Source organism: Syngnathus leptorhynchus, chromosome 10, assembly GCF_054491065.1.
Source record: "Syngnathus leptorhynchus isolate UIUO chromosome 10, UIUO_Slep, whole genome shotgun sequence".
Taxonomy (NCBI): domain Eukaryota; kingdom Metazoa; phylum Chordata; class Actinopteri; order Syngnathiformes; family Syngnathidae; genus Syngnathus; species Syngnathus leptorhynchus.
Genome location: NC_141204.1, coordinates 4706891 through 4724629, shown reverse-complemented (window position 1 = coordinate 4724629; position 17739 = coordinate 4706891). Strand labels below are relative to the sequence as shown.

Genomic DNA, 17739 nt, shown 5'->3' with positions numbered 1-17739 from the left:
CTTTATAAATAAAGCCCCCCCCCTCCCTCGCAGCTGCACACTCCCTGTCTGCTTGGTTGCGTGGGCAAACACACCCCCCGCTTAAAAAGTGGGCGAGGGGAGGAAGAGTGGACTCATTTGTACGTTTTGACACGGTTGGAAGAAAGAACCGGTCCAAGGAGGTGAACGGGTTTTGGCGCGGCTTCGCTCGGTGACGTCGAAGACGACGCGGAGGTCGTTCGGTCCGTCGCCCGCTTTTCGACGCGCTCGTGAATATAGGGAAATGACCGCGAGTGACCTCGAAGCGACTGCTGTGTTGTTTTCAAACGATTAGCATCGCCAGTGCGTTTTATCTTAAAACAATAACATGTACCCGTGATAAAGGTTTTGACCTGTAGGAGGGGATCGGTTGGGTTCATTTGTGAAGACGGAACGGCTGTCACTACGCGGCTACGGTGAGCTGGCTAAGGCTAATTTAGCTCCCGTGTTAGCTTCGCTGCCATTCAATTGCTTAACCGAAGCTAAGCTAATTTAGCATTTGCCCCCCTAGCTTCCCGGCACCCGTAGTTGCTTCAGCGTACTAACTAGGCCAGTTTCCCAGTTTTTTTGGCGATTATCTTCCCCCTTTGTAGCGGCTAGACTGGCGTAGCTATGGATAAAGCAAAATCAGTGATGGACAAAAAGGGGGCGTCGGGACCTTTTTGCGTTAGTAACGGCCCGAGTCAGAGGAGCTACAACGGGCACATCAACGGCTGCGGTGCGCCGCTCGCATTGCCCAACAGCAGCAGCAGCAGCAGCAGCAGCGGCCAGTATGACAACAATCGCCATATGCACCGAGGGGAGAATGTGGAGTGCAACGGCTCGCCGGCCAAGAAGAGCAGGCTACGGAGAAGGACCGAGTCGATGAGACGACACAGACCCCGTAAGTGTGAGAGGAAATGTTTGGTGAATGAATTCCGGCTGTTAACATAACTGCAACATTGTTCATTAAAAAAAAACAAAAACATTTATTTTGCACACTCTATGGTTAAATATTCACAGCTTTCTCCATCTCGATTGTTGTCTGTCGATGTCGCCTTTTCGGCTTTTATATACCTCGGCTGCGTTAGCCGCGTTCTGATTGGTCGACAGCTGGCGGTGGAAAAGCTCCTGATAAGTGGGCTTGGCTTGATGCGGCCAATCAGCGCTCGAATCTTGTCTCCAGGCCGGCGTATGAATGGACAAGACCACGCCCCCTTATTTACTCAGAGCAATGTGAGTGAAAAATCACCCAGCTAAATACTTTGTGAGGGTTTTATTCGTGCAGGATATTGAAAACTGCCAGAGTGAGATTCACACTGGGATGCTTTGCAGTTTTGGTACTCTTACGTGACAGTTCTTTTTTTTTTTTTAATTATTGAGTTGATATTTTGCCTCATTATGAAGCTGAGAAATCAAAAGAAACCTGGTGAGTGTTAATTTGTAATATTTCCACACCTTTTTTTTTTCTTTTTTTTTTTTTACTGCCTTTGCGCTAGGTATTTCTCACCTTTTTAATATTTAACCCAAGTTTAAACTAATAACTTTACAGGGTTTAAAGTCCCTACGGTATGACGCTGCACATATCTTGGAGATGAACAGAGGACAGCTTGTCATTATTGTTCAGCCAGGCAGAGATTTGCAGCACGTTTAGGGACTTGGTGATAACTGTAGACTGTCAACATTCCTAACTTAAAGGGGGCGGAGAAGTTGGGGGACTGACTGGGTGTGTGCATCAGTTTAATGTTTCCACTCTCAAGGAAACTTCAGTCACGTTGTGTCTTTTTTCGGAAAGGTATATTACTCCTGATCACCAATTTATTTCCTGTGAAAGTTATTTGATATTCAAGCGGGCTTTTAACGTCGTCAAACTGAGGTAGAAATGTGACTGTTGCCTTGAAAAATACTTGCTTCCTGTGTGACACCCCCCTCCCAAAAAATAATTTTTTTAAATAAGGGGGCATGATTTGTTTTATTTAGTCTTAAGTTTAGGTTTATCATGACATGGTATTGTACTGAAAAAAAATGTCAGCAGGCTATCACTTCATCTGTTTAATGTTTTGAAGTTCACATCAAGCTTTGCACTTGCCAAGCCAATTTCATCTCTCGTAAACGTAATCATAATATAAATAAGAAATGAGAGGCATGAGAAAGCATGAGCATTCTGCTGCCCCTTAGTAAACAATGGTGAAGATGACAACGTTTCTAATGTATACAAAATGGACTTCCTGGTGATAAATGATGTTTTCAACACGATTAGCGATGGGTGTGCATTACGGCAAGCTGCGATCAGCCGGCAAACATGTCGCTCTTACGTAATAGTGGTTGCGGGGTCCCGCTTGCACACCCACCTCCTTTTTTTTAATGGTCATGTTGTCTTTGGATGAAGGCCAGTTAGCCGTCCCGATGAACCCAAATGCCACTCAGATCCTTTCGGCGGCAATGTGTGTCCCCTCGAGCGTGTGATTTTTAACCCCATGTTTGTTTCCTGCTCCACATTTGAGCACAAAAGCCCCTTCTTTTATTTCACAGTATCAGCCTTAGGCTATGTTTAAATGGCTCAGTATGGAAGGGGAAACTTTATTCTTTGACCTTTTCTGAAAAGTCCGTAAAATGACACCGTAAAATAATCGCTATCCATACAAATCAGCAAAAAAACAACTCACATGGATGTAATATGCATGCCAGGCCAGTAAGTGGTAGTGTCGATATTTATGGATGATGCAAATCATCGGCAATGAAATAACAAATTGAAAAGTCTTAATTTGGAGAACAGGACCTTAAATCGGTTTAATTTGTCATGGACTTCTACTAAATTTAGAACCTTGCACAAATTAAGAGCAAAGCCTGAAACATATTCAGAAGAAACCCGATTGTTTGGTGTTTTTATGTGCAGCTTCAGTTTGCCCTTCATAACTATGCAATAAGTGCACATTTTAAGTGTAATTTGAATGCCCGCTTCACTCTCGAGTCATGTTGGAACACTCAAGAAGTGAATGAATAATTTGAGTTGGTTTGGGGAAAAAGGCGCGTCTGTTCAAAGTTCCAACAGTAAAAAAAAAAAAAAAAAAGAGCTTCATAAAGTTCAATGTCAACCAAGCCCGAATCAAAATGTGACGAATGCTAGACTTCTTGTACGTCACTTTAATCAAACTTCTTTGGTTTGCTTATCACACAGCCACGAGTCAAGTAAAAAAAATGAGCGTAAAGGTTAGCTAGCTAATTAATTAAAAAGTACAGAGAAAAAAATACACATTGATGCCAAGAGGCTGATCTGTAAGCATTGATATCATGTGAATCACGTGAATACTGGTTGTACAAGTATACACACACAAACACACACAGTCCTTTTTATCAACATGGACATAAATGTCACCCATTCCCGAATCTTCCCCCTTGTCATGTTGACCCTTGGTTTGATGACAAAGCGTCCGTGCAGGTGATAAGTGTGATAAATCAGTTTTTGGTTGTTCTTCAAACAAGTTATGTTGTGGATTTAGCTACTTGATTAACTCAAACATAAACAAGCAACACTGAGCGGGATTTTAAAGTAAACAATAAAAAGGATTATTGAATGGAAGATAAAAAGTTGAACAAAGAAAGTCGTTTAAGTTTATTGTTGTTCGGTCGTTGTATGATGTTGTGTTATTTGGGAGGGGGGGGGGCTCATGTTTGCAGACCTATTATCAGGTCAGTGGGTGAGGGGGCAGTCGAACAAGAGTCGAGGTGACCCGGCCGGGTTTAGAAACGGAACACCGCTCATCTAGTGGCGGCGTCACAAACAGCAGGTGTCTGACAAGGGTGGAAAGAACGTCTCCTGACTGCTCTGTTTACGTTATTGTGATCATATGGAAAGGGAGTTTCCAGAAACCTTTTCAAATTAACACCTGTAGTTCCTGGACCCAACAATTTCCATTGGGCCAATATTGACAGGTTAAGTCACAGGTGTTAAACTCGAAGCCCGGGGGCCAGATACGGCCTGGGTTAAGTCAATTACACCTGTTCAGAACTGCAAGTTTCTGGTCTTTTTGAAAGTAGCAACTCTACTCTTTCATCATTTTATAAATTATGGAGAAGAAGTCTAGACAGAGTAAAAGTATAAATAAGATGAGAGCAAGAAGATATTGAAACGAGAGAAGCGTAAAATCAACTTGGAGGTCGGGACGAAAAAAGGAGGATGATTGATGGCTATATGAAGGTGTCTGTCTCCATGCCAACCCGCGCAGTATGTTCTCGCCAACCGGACGAGCAAGTTGCGCTCCTGTTACCCATCGTCACCTCCCGTGTTATACGATGATAATATGTTACACGATCGCCTTTTGTTATGGCGCAGCTTAAAAACAAATGACGCATCCTCCTTTTGTTTCCCGGTAGCGTTCCCATGGTTTGGGATGGACATCGGTGGCACGCTGGTCAAGATGGTCTATTTTGAGCCGGTGGACATCACGGCGGAAGAAGAGCAGGAGGAGGTGGAGAACCTCAAGTCTATCCGCAAATATCTTACCTCAAATGTGGCCTATGGTAAGAAAAAGAAAAAAAATACAGAAGTCTGGTCGCTTAATGCTAACATTGACTTGACAAGCTAGCATACAGTAAATAAACGACATCCCTTCTTTCAGGTAAGACAGGCGTGCGCGACGTCCACCTGGAGTTGCGCAACCTGACCATGTGCGGACGCACGGGCAACCTGCACTTCATCCGCTTCCCCACGCAGGCCATGCCGCTCTTCATCCAGATGGGCCGCGACAAGAACTTTTCCAGTCTGCACACCACGCTCTGCGCCACCGGCGGCGGCGCCTATAAGTTTGAGGAGGACTTCCGCTCCGTGAGTGTTACCTCACACACACACTCTCACACTTCCATGTCCTCAGTATGACATTGAAGCGTGTTGCCCAGATGGCCAACCTGGAGCTACTGAAGCTGGACGAGCTGGACTGCCTGATCCGAGGGCTGCTGTTCATGGATCGGGTGGGCTTCAACGGTCACCCCGAGTGCTACTACTTCCACAACCCCTCGGACACGCAGAGCTGCGTCAAGCAGCAGTGCACGCTGGACAACCCTTTCCCCATGCTGCTGGTCAATATCGGTTCCGGCGTCTCCATCCTGGCTGTTTACTCCGAGGACGACTACAAGCGCGTCACCGGGACTAGGTCAGTGTATTATTGTCTTAGGGCTCCCCCTGGTGGCATGTCAATGTATTACTCAAGTAAAAATAAATAATTGAAAAAAACCTTTAAAGTGTTATCCTACATTTTAGGATGATTAAAATGTCTTATGTGCTGCTAAGAAACTACCTTTTTGGCGTAATGTCTATTTTGGATATAAAATTAATTCTATGATTATGATGTAGTATTGCCAATACAGTATTTCGTATTATATAATAAAGATTTGGTAAGAACACCGTAAAATGGCTTTTGAGATTAAAAAAAGATAATGTTTCCCCCTTAACTGTCAAATGAGTGACCGCTAAAGCTGCTTTGTCACCAAAAAAAACATGATAAAGGTGAACAGTTAACCAAAAAAAAAAACATGATAAAGGTGAACATAGTTAACATATTTAGGCCACTCATCTTTATGTAACATCTCCTTGCATTATGCAACAAATAAGATAAGATGAAAGAAGTCACTTTATAACACACAGGTAGCATAACCACTTTAGTTACAGTAGTTGATATTGGTCCCTGTCATCACATTAGTTTTCTCACTCATAAGTGTAATTGAATTAATTGTCATCATTTTGGTTAGACACATCCCTACTGACACAAAAGAAAAAACACCTCCCGGTACTTAGCTTTCACTGAGGTGAACTTTATTTGGACTAATTTAAATTCTGATTTGAAGGTTACATTACATTAATATTTTTTTTCTCATTCTAATTTTCACTCTTCATGTGTTTGGATTGTTGTATAATGTTGCTTTTTTTTGTTTGTTTGCGATATCTAGTTTAAATTACAATCCCTGCCGAATACTATATATTTACATTTCTTTTTTAGTTGTATTTTTTCAAGATACTTTAAATAACTATCCCCCCGCAGTCTGGGAGGTGGTACATTCCTCGGCCTTTGCTGCCTGCTGACGGGCTGCGAGACGTTTGAGGAAGCTCTGGAGATGGCGAGCAAGGGCGACTCCACCAACGTGGACAAGTTGGTCAAGGATATCTACGGCGGCGACTACGAGCGCTTTGGCTTGCAGGGCTCGGCCGTGGCATCCAGGTGAGTGAGTGCAACCACAGAAAACACGGGGAACAGTGAAGCACTTTCCAATCTCGATATAATTAGGAAGCTAATTCTGCAAAATCTGCAACTCACTTCAACATACATTCTTAATTCATATTGAGCAAGAGATTTTAAGGTACGCCACACAATAGCTGTTCCAAACGCAACTCAGACCTTTTGCCCGTTAATCTACATTCAGCTCAGATCAAAGGTTAAGCCGTAAAGCAAAAGTTTGACCAAAAGCAGTCGTTTTTTTTTTTTTATCTCGGCCGTTATCTGTTATCGTGTCAAAAACAACACACGCCATCACACGGAATATGATTTTCTTCAGTTTCGGTCACATGATGGGCAAAGAGAAGCGTGACACCATCAGCAAGGAAGACCTGGCGCGGGCCACACTGGTCACCATCACCAATAACATCGGCTCCATCGCGCGCATGTGCGCCGTCAATGAGGTAATTGTGGGAAAAATTCACAACAATGAATCTTCGACTTGTGACTTTCTGCGCACGGTGAGCTTCTTTACAGTGTTGCCTTGTGGCAATGGCGATCAAGCAGCATTGTACAGGGCTATCACGGCACGCAGAGCCGCAACAAACATATCATACGATTGGTACAGTTGTTGAATTTTCACCTGTTTTGAGATTGCTTTTGGAGATCCATCGATTTTCATTTCCTCTAGGAAACTGGGTAACTTGTGGGTCAACTGGATTCTATTCCAGCTGACTTTATAATATTATATAGATTTTAAAAGTCAATACCTAGTAAAACAGTGAGTGACTTGTGTACAAAATATTGTAAAAATCTTTAGAATTTGATCCAATTTTGCCCTGATGTGCTCCTCATTCTTCAATCGGCTCATGAATTAGCTCACCCACACCACCATGTGGCGAGGAGGTGGCATTGGACTTATAAACGACACGTACTATATATACATACTTGTATCGATATAAAATGTATCAAACTTTTATTATTGCTTTGAAAGTAACAAGAATTTTTTCTTAACCTGACAGAAAATCGAGCGTGTGGTGTTTGTGGGCAACTTCCTACGCATCAACACGGTGTCCACCAAACTGTTGGCCTACGCTATGGACTTCTGGTCCAAAGGACAGCTGCGAGCGCTCTTCCTCGAGCACGAGGTAAAAAGTCACATTTTACCGTCATTAACTCTTATATAAGTACGAGTTGCTCTCAACCATTCCAAAACATGTTTAAACACAAGACAACATAAGACACAAAACTTTCACTGCAAAATATTCAATGAAATTAGCTAGTGGCTACTACGACAAGCTAACAAATGAACCAAAACACATTTGGGCGGTTTCAATCAGGGTTACTTCGGAGCCGTCGGTGCATTGATGGAGCTTCTTAAGACAACCGAAGACCCATGAGTGGCCTCTCCCTCTCCAATGCTGTGATGTCATCAACTCTGGAAACACTGCGAACGCCGCAGAGGCTGCTAAAGGAATTACTACAAGACACGAGAAAGCAAGAAGAACTGGGGAAAAGCCATCGGGTGATCGCATGTACATAGCCTTCAAAGCGTAGAGGTTGTAATCACTAATTTATGCTAATTGACTTGTTGCCTGATGATGAGCTACTGTAGCATCTGCCCCCAGAATAGGGAGCATCTATTTATGATAAGAACTCAAACAGAGGATTAGCCAAAATGTGGCTAAGATTATGCAAAGGTTGTCCCTCTGTGGTCAAATAGGAATGTCATTGCCTAAAGCCTTTTTGCTTTTTGTTTCCCTGTCTGGACCAACCTTATGTCTTCTTCCGAGCTACGCTTCAGGTAGCATCTCTTCTGCATGTCTTCGCCTTGTTTATCGGCCGTTTCTCGCCACCACTCGGACCAAGACATAGCTGTTCATGTCCAAATATTTATAGACCTGTCGCCAAACTAATGTCCAGCAGTTAACAAAACGGTCAAGCCAATAAGAATGGGAACACGAGCAGGAAATAGAAAGACTGCCAAAGTAAACAATAGTAACCATGGCCTTCTGCATCCATGCTAAAAGTGCAGCTAACGATTGAGAAGCTCACACAAATTGCTAACCAAGTAGCTAAAGGTATGGTCAGTAATCCTGTTAAAGCGACTGTAATGGGAACAAAATCAGGAAGTAGACACATGCTAAAGTAAACGACACTAAACATGGCCTTCAGTGTCCACTTGACGCAAAATGCTAAAAGTGGACCATCTCGAGCTCCTCTGCCACTTTCTTAACGCCTTCTGTCACGGTTCTTTGTGCTATCTACGCTTTTGTTAAATACTATTGAAATATTATCACGGACCCTCTTTTTAAAATTTTAAATTAGTTCTAGAATTGTTTTTACTCAAATTGTTTGTTTCCTTCCCAGGTGGTTGATTTGGTCCGGTCTAAATACAAGAAATGAACAGTTTTGCGGAACTCCGCTAAAGAAATAACCCATCAACCATTTTCCTTACCTCTGTCTTCTCTGTGCCACCTCATCCAGTCGAATACTTCGGTAATGTCTCTTGACAACACATTCTCGTGTAAATTCTTAGCATTTGCGTTTAGCATTAGCACTAACATTTGTGTTCATCAAACTGTAGTTCTTACCCCCACTGGTGTAGTTCATTGGTCTTGTGAGAATCTTATTATGAGCCAAAATGTTGTAATAATGACATAACCAGAAACAGCAGTACTTAGCATTAGCGTAGCATATTTGGCAGGTCAAGACAAAATGCACCCGACTAACTTGACGGTACTCTACGGCCTTGCATGATTTTTCAATTTCATTTTGTTAGCGCTAGAGGAAGGTCTCAAAGGTTTCACACCTGTTAACCATCAGCCAGAAACTGATAAAAAAAAGAACTGACCAACAGATTCTCTTCACTGATTTTTTGTGGTACTGGTTGCCTTTGTGACATTCGAGCGTGTCCTCGAACCCCGACCTCTTAACACCGTCTGTTTGCATCCATGCCTTCATGTTGTAACCTCATACGTGTTCCACGCATTGTTTTTCACTTCAGTGTCTTTTGCTGTTGCACACAGAGAGTCCTCAATACCGTTAGTAGCAGAGCCGTAACAGACGATCCTGAAAGACGTAGGCATCCTAACCTTTTTACACTATCCCTTCTGTTACGGCTCTGACACAAACTCCGACGTGTATGCAATCGTTGTCGGGGCGGTGAAAATTGTTTTCAAGACGGTGTGAAAAGTGAGTCAGGTCTTCCCACACCCGGTCCCACCTGCCTTCCCAGCCTTACCTTTTTACGCAATCTCGCCTTTGTTACGGCTCTGATACTACCTCCAAAGCCGGAATATTGCCGAAAAGATTTTTTTTTCCCCCTCATTCCATGTCAGTGCTGTAAGCCCCACTCTTGTTACGCAGTGGTACTAAAATTTTAAAAACCTCAACATTCATCAGATACTGTACATACAACTGGATTGTTTTATTGGATTATTCTTGTTATTAATATTTAATTGTTTGTTTGTTTTCATGTTGGTTTACAACTTCTGTAATGACTGCAAGCATGTGGTGCATCTGGACCGCAAAATGTCTACCCGGGCGGCCATTTTGTGGTTAAAAACACTAAGTACACTACAGATTATTTATGGTTAATATATCATGTAAAACTCACAGGGTTTTTCCTAGCTCAAATTGAGGCTGAGGTGGTTCCACTCTGATCAAGTATTTACATTTATTTTTACTTTTTTTTAACAGTTCTTTAAACACACCACCTGCCTTCATAGATACTTCAAATACTTGCGTGTATTTTCTTAAACACATTGGCAGTAGGCAAGAAAATTATTTTAACAGTATTTCTGATATGTAATAATTTCCTTTATAAATAAATGGTGGTTGGTGAATAATTAGTTTTCATGATGTCAGTGCCCCAAATTCGGAGATGGACACCTCCAAATTTTGTGCTGGAAAAATCCTGCATTTTAAGGTACACCTTATACAATCTTTTGATGATTTAATGTTACAATAATAACGCTAACAAATTATTGAATTCATTTTTAGTGTTTCTTTTCCTATCAAACCTTAAGATCTGTGATTATATGTGTTAGCAACAATGCTAACACAAAAAAGTGCTGGGACCATGCCGATATTACAAAAATAACTTTTGCCCATGCGCTACTTGGCTATGCAGTTAGCATCCTAATATATGGAAGCAGTCTGAGCATTTATTTGATAAACTTGATATCCATTTAAGGTCCATGTACTTTGACGTATGCTAAAAATTGACCAGTTGGATATGCAAACGTGACAGTAAAAAGAGAGAACTCCTCCTCCTTTTGTCTGGTCCTGCTGATTTTTAATTGTTTGCTATTTGAGGCGTTTTTTTGTTTGTTTGTTTTTTTTACCCATTTGACACCAGTTAGAGTGGACAAATGTTTCACGATGAGCACTTTGTATCTGGGTCGACCTCGCTTGTTGTGACTTTATTGCCTCTTGCACAACTTGGAAAAGATTTTACTTTTTTTTTCTTTTTTTTCTTTTTTATTCCTTGTTGGTTGTCAAAAAAACATCCTGTTGACCAGTCCAAGCCTTTAAACTCGTGATACTGAGGAGAAAACGTTCATTTAAATGATTGTCTGGAATGCTTGATATGTTCAATTCGTTGTGTATGTGTATATATAGACAAAATAATTTTTTTTTTTTTTGTAAATATGAATAATAATGATCTATCCGACACCAGCAATTTTTCTCTCATTTTAACTAGGCAAGCTTTCACATACATCGTCTGTATTGTACTACAAATGATAGAGACTAATTGACAATAGTGAAAGAAAATCAGCTACCATACAAGCAATGTCTCTGGAAGTATGACGATATCCTACGATTATTTCAACGATTCAAATCGGTATCACGATACATAACTGAAATGATTGGGGGGGGGGGGGAAGAGTATAATATATATATATAATAGGAGTTACAAGGGAAAATGCACGATATACGTAGAATGATATCATTGCGATATTTTTACTCACGGTTCAAATTGGGTAACAATACGGTGATTGCACGACAAATTCAGAGTAAGAAAACGACATAAGATTAATTGTACATACATGGATCGACATAAAAATACCAGTGGTGGACTTGTGTGATAAATTATATAATGGAAGAAAACTAATTACTAAAAATTAAATCTTAATGTTGCAGCTAATGAAAACACGACAATTTTGTTGCAGTAATATCAGTAATTTCACGATACATCTCTACACAATGTCAATTTTAGCATTTATTTTGGGTAATGTAAATTTGACATGGTTGTGAAAGCTGCCGCTGGTTGTTTCGTCATTTCTGCTGCTTTTAACACACACAAAAAAGAAAGAAAGAGAAAGAAACTATGCTATGTGCAATGCGTATGTAATGGTGTGAATAACACTTTTTCTCAAAAGGAATAAAAGTGAAACTGGATGAATTATTCTCAATGTTTATTCACCCACTATGGCCTTTCCAATACCAACCATATTTTGTTGTTTATTTTAGTTGTTTTTTTTCAACAATAATTTCAGCAAGCAAACTTTTTTCTTTGTTTGAAATGTCTGTAGCAACTTATAGAGTAGGAGTAAAAGTTAAGGTTTAATAAAACGACTAAGCTAATGACAACGCACACAGTATAATGGAGTTTTGTGCATATTGTAGGGATTCTCCTCCCACTTTCTCATTGACACACACACACACACACACACACACACACACACACACACACACATATATATGTTGTTTGCTCAGCTACAAGTGTTGCAGAACACCGCGGTGTGGCAGCAGGCCCAGCAAGACTGCACTCCTCAAGGTCTCTGGAGGTGTGATGCCGGGAAACTGTAAGTTAAAAACCAGCTATTGTCATTCATATAAAGTTTTTATTATTATCATTATTGTTGGTGAGTTTTTTTTCAGGTTAATTTGTTTCTTCTCACATTTGAATAAGTTTGCAAAAGTAATGATCACTCTTTGCTGTGTTGTAATACTGTGAGGCGTTACACATTTGCCAGGATTTGTTTTGGTTTTTTTAACCGACACTTGCTAATCAGCAAGTGCTCTTTCCACAGCTTTCTTGGTAACTAATTCATTATTTTGCACCTAGTTGCTTAATTTATATTAACTTTCTGGTTCTCTTTCTGGAAGTTCAGTATGTAACAAAATCCTAATCGAATAAGTTTGTTATTTTTTCCCCGAGACAATTTCTTTTAAGTTGTCCCTTTTCCCCCTGAGGGTCAAGATTAGGAGAAGTTAATATTTGCCAATTGTGGTTTTCAGACTCCTGTGCTAAATAATTTGATTTAATTTAGATTTTCATATTGGGATTCAGTATATATTTAGCATTTAGATATACCTAGATTTATTAGCCAAGTTGACTTTGGGTAACTATATTTCTTGGCTTTAAATTGATAGCTATATTGTATGTCGCTTTATATATCTTGGCTGGCTAGATTGACATTAGTAGCGTGAAAGGTGTGCTACAGCTAGTTGTCAAGTTAGCTAACTAGCTTTGACTTTTATTTATTCATTTCAACATGGGAGCTAGTTTTAGGTATGTAAAATACAGATACCTGGTTAGATTTACATTAGAACTAAGAACGTTTAGCTTCATCTTATTTATGCGTTTGATGCATATAAAAAAAAAGTTTCAAAGACCCAAGCCTGAAATGAAACAAAGTCAGCCATTTTGTTTTGTTTTTATGTTCTCAGGGATTGTACCTCAGCAAACATGCCACAGTCAGAAAATATACCTAGACATATGGTCAAGTGCAAATTGCCAAGGGTTTGTTTCCCACATCATCTAATCTGGGCAGATCATTGTATCAAAAGAAGCCCTTGTGTGTGTCAGTGTAAGCAGCCTCCACGCCAGCTGTGCTCTATTTGCGTTGCGGCCTTTCAGAAGAACTCACATCACGCATGAGCTCCAAGAATCCACAACAACACACGCACACGTGTGACAACTAAACATAAAAGCAAGCATGTTGGGAAAGGATTTAATGCTGTGATGAAAGCGTTAGCTACAGTGGAAGGGTCAAAGTTCCCTCTTTTTTTTTTTTTGCTTTGTCATCTTTGGCTGCAAAATGTTACCCATGCTGTAAAGTTCAAACTTGTGTTGATTGACAGAAGCCCTGAAGACTGTGAATTCTGCGCTTGTTTATGCAGATGTACTTCATTTTAAAAAGAAGCACCAAAAAATATCAAATGTACTTTATGGGGAAAGCCAAGTCAGTTAAATTGTGAGCCAAGTTACCAATTCAAAGCCAATAAGAAAGCTAGCTAGCTACCAAGTGGAAGATAGCTTAGCTTATAATGTAAATATAGCTAGCTAAAAGATATGTTAATTTAGCTGATGAAGAAAAAATGACTGAGTCTGAACCAATAGTAAAACATACCAATGTTGGCTAATAACAAATTCCATCAAATTAGTTATGTAGTTGCCTTTGTTTCTGTAACTTTATCTCCTATCTGAGTGTTAAATTTCCTCATAAAAAAGACAATGAGTGTGCGCTTGTTTTTCAGATGAAAATAGACAGCTGCACAAATTCGTGGAAAGGGCGTCAAACTTCACAGTATTGATACTGTACTGTTTGTTTGTGTGGGTCAGTGATAAACCATAATCTCGTCCAGTCATGCTAGCCGCTAGATTGTTGCATAAGTTTCTCGTTGTATCGGTTGCTAGTCCTTTATGCTTTTATCCTTTTATTATGCCAGCTTTATTTTGTCATTTAGGCCTTATGTCGTCGTATAGGCTGAATTCTATTGAAACTTGATAGACTTTTCAACTTCTGTGTCATGTCTGGTTTTGAGTCCAATGTGTGACACTTGAAAGGATGCAAAAAGAAACTAATGAATTAACAACTGGAATGTTTGTGTGCATGTGTCAGAGAAGCCAAGGCTAAGGGCGGAGGGGCCACCGATGACAACTAGGCCCGTAATTGGTCGGTAGCCATGGCTGTCAGTGTGCAGGAGAAGCCTCGGCCGGGTCACGGCCAGGCGACCGAGGAAGGCGGTTGGGGGTGGATGGTTGTTGCGGCCTGCTTCCTTGCAACCATCTGCATACGTGCAGTAACCAGGTGTGTTTGCACTACCAAGCACTGGTAATGGTAACCCCATCATACGTTAAAATAAACAAAAAGATATATTTCTTTAACATCGCCATAGTTGTGACTTTATTACCGCCACTAAATTCACTTAGCAGGAGTACATTCCTGAACAGCTTAGTTTTTTTTTAATCCACTAAGACTCTAAATTCCTTATGAGGCATTTCCATGTTGACATTTCTTTTTTTTTTTGCAAAGTCAGTACAATTCCCTGACTCAAAGGTACACGAAGTGTGTTGATTTTGTTGAGGAACACGTGTGATGCTGCTTTTTCCAGAAGCGGTATCTCCTCTTAAACCCGAAAAAAAATAAAGGCGTAAATGAGTGGCAGGTGTCTTTGATGACCTCATTCTTGACTTGTCCTTATCGTCCACAGCGGGCTAGCAGAAGAAATGACATTATATAAGCGTGCTTATGCAAGGCTCAATATAAGCAAGGCCTCACAGTTTGCGCAGACACGTTGCTGAGTACAAACAAAACGTGAAAGGATATCATGGAATGGGGAAACAATACTGGGACTGTGCTTACAGCAATAAATTAAACAACACATCAAAATTAAAATTGATTTGATATTAGCCTATCGGTACTGTGCTTTGAAAGACATTGGCATTTAATACTGTTTTTGATACTCATGCGTGACATCAAGGATATTACAAAACACTATGAGTATGATGATGTCCACTGTCCCTGTGTCCAGATGTGTTTCCATGTTCTTCGTGGAGTTTCAGCTGCACTTTGAGCAAGATTATTCCACCACGGCCTGGATCCACAGCCTCATTGATTGCACCACTATGCTCTGCGGTATTACAACACATCATTTTTATTTGAAAAGTGATTTAAAAAATATATATATTTTAGCTGGCTTGATTCAGATATGTGTTTCCAGCACCTCTGGGTGGTTTCCTTGGCAACCGCCTATCATGCAGAGCCACAGTGATGCTGGGGGGTCTCTTGTCCTCGGTGGGTCTGGTCATCAGCTGCTTCGCCTCCAGTCTGGAACATCTCTATGTCTCGCTGGGAATCCTCACAGGTACGGCCTCCGGCATCAGGTAAAAATATGTCTGTTGTAATGGTGTACACACACTGGTGAAAAAAAACCCCACTTGTGTTGTCTCGATACTTTATTTTTTTTTTTAGGTTTGGGCTTTGCTCTGAGCTACACTCCATCCATCGCCATGGTTGGCCGCTACTTCAGCAAGAGGAAAGCTTTGGCGTACGGCATCGCCCAGTCCGGTGGGGACCTCACTGTGTTTTCCCGCCTTTCCACCACTCCGCTTTGTCATTATCGTCACGTTCTGCCATTCAGGCAGCGGTATTGGGACCTTCATCCTGGCTCCGGTAGTTCAGCTGCTCATCGAACATTACTCGTGGAGGGGGGCCATGCTGGTCCTGGGGGGAATTGTTTCCAACTTGTGTGTGTGTGGAGCCTTGATGAGGCCGGTGGTGGAGTCCAGCGAGAAGCAAAGGTGGGGTTGCTATGAAAAACTTGTTAGGCCATTGACTCATTTGGAATACCTTGAATTGAAATCAACCTGAATAATGCTGACACTTGATTTCCTTATAAAGGATGCCAGATGAATCCAACAACGATAAAGAAGAAACCAAAGAAGTCTCAGCAAAGATGCTAGAACTCAGCAAGCTCGGCTACAGTGAAGGACTACTGATTGCTAACGGAGCGCTGAGAAACTGCCAACTGGAGAACAACAAGCTAGCCAAGGTTGACAAGCTAGCTCAGGCTAACATGCTAGCCTTTATGTCCAGCGGGCCCGATGCCAGGATAACGGATCACAAGCTAGCAGAGTGCCTTTTACTTAGCAACACGCTAACGGCAGCCATGCTTGAGGAGGTAGCCGAGACAAAGCTTGCTAGCACTGTGGAGAGTCGTAACTTATGCAACAAAATGGCTGCCGCAAAGACGGAAGTCGTCCTTTTTGAACCGTTGGCGAAAACGAACGTCCCAAGAGGTCGTTGTTATTGCCTCCAGCCAGGAGAGGACTATGGCTTCCTAGCAGCTCCGGACTTCCTGGTTTTGTGCCTGTCCTTCTTGTTCCTGGCATATGGCTGCAGTACTCCTGTGGTCTACCTGGTCCCTTATGCCCTTAGTATAGGGGTAGAGCAAAAGCAGGCCGCCTACATTATGTCCATTTTTGGAATCAGCGGCATTGTGGGTAACATTACCTTTGGTTGGATCACAGACAGGAAGTAGGTAGTGGCTTAAAACGTTTTGATAATACTGTAAACAAAAAGCCAATCATGATATTTGATACTGCTGTGTCCTTTGCAGGTGTCTGAAGCGGTACCGTATGCTAAGCTACATGCTAGCGATAGCAGTGGAGGGCCTGAGCTGCCTGTGGCTTCCACTCCTCCACTCCTTTGCCCCGTTGACCATGTTCGCCGTGGTCTACGGCTACTTTGACGGTGCTTATGTGGCGCTCATCCCTGTGGTCACGTCAGACGCCGTGGGCTCCGCTTACCTTACCTCAGCCCTTGGCGTGGTCTACTTCCTGCATGCTGTGCCTTACCTCATCAGCCCACCCATAGGCGGTGAGACATTGGCGATATTTAATATTCGTATTTATTGTGTTCAGATGCACATTTGACCTCAATAGTGTGTTTTTCTCTAGGTTGGTTGGTGGACATGACTGAAAACTACACAGCGACTTTCTTTGTCAGTGGTGCTTCGTACATTTGCAGCGCTGCCATTCTAGCCGCGGCCATATTGGTCCGACGGGCCCGTCGGTCAGGACCAAAGGAGCTCTGCTCAAGATTTGCCACCACCACCTCCACTGTGTGTCATCAGGATATCATCTAAGCGCTCTGTGTCTTTTTTTTGTAATAACCAAATACCCACATTTCTTTTTTTTTTACTGCAACTCTGATGTTTTTGCATACACAACTGTGTTGTGTATTGATACCGTACTGTGCACGATTAAGATACAACATATAAAAATAGATGATACTGGTATTGATCCTGAACTGTGAGGAATAACGATACCATACATCAGTATTAATGTTACCGACATATACCTACATATGATATATGACAAAAACCAAAAACAATAATTGATACTGTTCGACTACTGCTACGATTAAGTTACATAAAATACACAATACTTGACGCTGGTGCTTTGATACTTGGACTGTGAGCAATATTGGTACAATTGATCAACATATCTTATTTGTTATCAGTGTAACAATACCGTGAGTGACAAGTATTGATATTTGATAGTGGTGTATTGATTCTTATACTGTGAGTGATAAGGATTCGATATATGAAAAGTACATGATCCTGGTGTATTGCTGCTAAGTAATACGAAACATGGCATATCGGTATTTAGTATCTGCGTATTGATACTGTACTGTATTTTTGTTTCAATTCATTTATGCAACTACTATACATGTATGTACGTGAAGGAATAAATGAATTCATGGGACCAAACATGTTGTAAATTAATAAACCCTGT

The 17739-nt window shown here is 41.3% G+C and overlaps 2 protein-coding genes across 4 annotated transcripts; both read left to right on the top strand.

Moving 5' to 3' along the window:
- The first annotated feature begins 75 nt into the window (after positions 1–75).
- pank1a (pantothenate kinase 1a) lies at positions 76–10477 on the top strand. 2 transcript variants are annotated; one of them, XM_085922365.1, is made up of 8 exons: positions 76–901; positions 4372–4518; positions 4617–4822; positions 4894–5147; positions 6033–6209; positions 6544–6667; positions 7226–7351; positions 7544–10477. In XM_085922365.1, the coding sequence occupies exons 1-8, from the start codon at positions 631–633 to the stop codon at positions 7601–7603; spliced, it is 1365 nt and encodes a 454-aa protein (XP_085778491.1). In that variant the 5' UTR covers positions 76–630; the 3' UTR covers positions 7604–10477. The 2 variants fall into 2 exon arrangements, with proteins under 2 accessions (XP_085778491.1, XP_085778492.1); XM_085922366.1 differs by lacking the exon at positions 76–901 and adding an exon at positions 938–1426.
- Positions 10478–11957: 1480 nt separating this feature from the next.
- Positions 11958–17728, top strand: LOC147050053 (monocarboxylate transporter 12-B-like). Of its 2 annotated transcripts, XM_085922913.1 has the most exons (9): positions 11958–12016; positions 14060–14248; positions 14973–15076; positions 15162–15305; positions 15413–15508; positions 15582–15741; positions 15842–16477; positions 16560–16819; positions 16900–17728. In XM_085922913.1, exons 2-9 carry the CDS (start codon positions 14124–14126, stop codon positions 17085–17087), a joined length of 1713 nt encoding a protein of 570 aa, XP_085779039.1. In that variant the 5' UTR covers positions 11958–12016; positions 14060–14123; the 3' UTR covers positions 17088–17728. The 2 variants fall into 2 exon arrangements, with proteins under 2 accessions (XP_085779039.1, XP_085779038.1); XM_085922912.1 differs by lacking the exon at positions 11958–12016 and having other exon boundaries at positions 13948–14248.
- Positions 17729–17739: the final 11 nt, after the last annotated feature.

What these genes read in the sequence shown, in the direction of transcription:
- pank1a (XM_085922365.1), top strand. Translation starts at nt 631, where the DNA reads ATGGATAAAGCAAAATCAGTGATGGACAAAAAGGGGGCGTCGGGACCT. An exon ending in TACCTCAAATGTGGCCTATG is followed by an intron (nt 4,519 to 4,616) that starts GTAAGAAAAAGA and finishes CCCTTCTTTCAG; the next exon opens with GTAAGACAGGCGTGCGCGAC. An exon ending in GGCTCGGCCGTGGCATCCAG is followed by an intron (nt 6,210 to 6,543) that starts GTGAGTGAGTGC and finishes GATTTTCTTCAG; the next exon opens with TTTCGGTCACATGATGGGCA.
- LOC147050053 (XM_085922913.1), top strand. Translation starts at nt 14,124, where the DNA reads ATGGCTGTCAGTGTGCAGGAGAAGCCTCGGCCGGGTCACGGCCAGGCG. An exon ending in CTCGCTGGGAATCCTCACAG is followed by an intron (nt 15,306 to 15,412) that starts GTACGGCCTCCG and finishes TTTTTTTTTTAG; the next exon opens with GTTTGGGCTTTGCTCTGAGC. An exon ending in GGTTGGATCACAGACAGGAA is followed by an intron (nt 16,478 to 16,559) that starts GTAGGTAGTGGC and finishes TGTCCTTTGCAG; the next exon opens with GTGTCTGAAGCGGTACCGTA.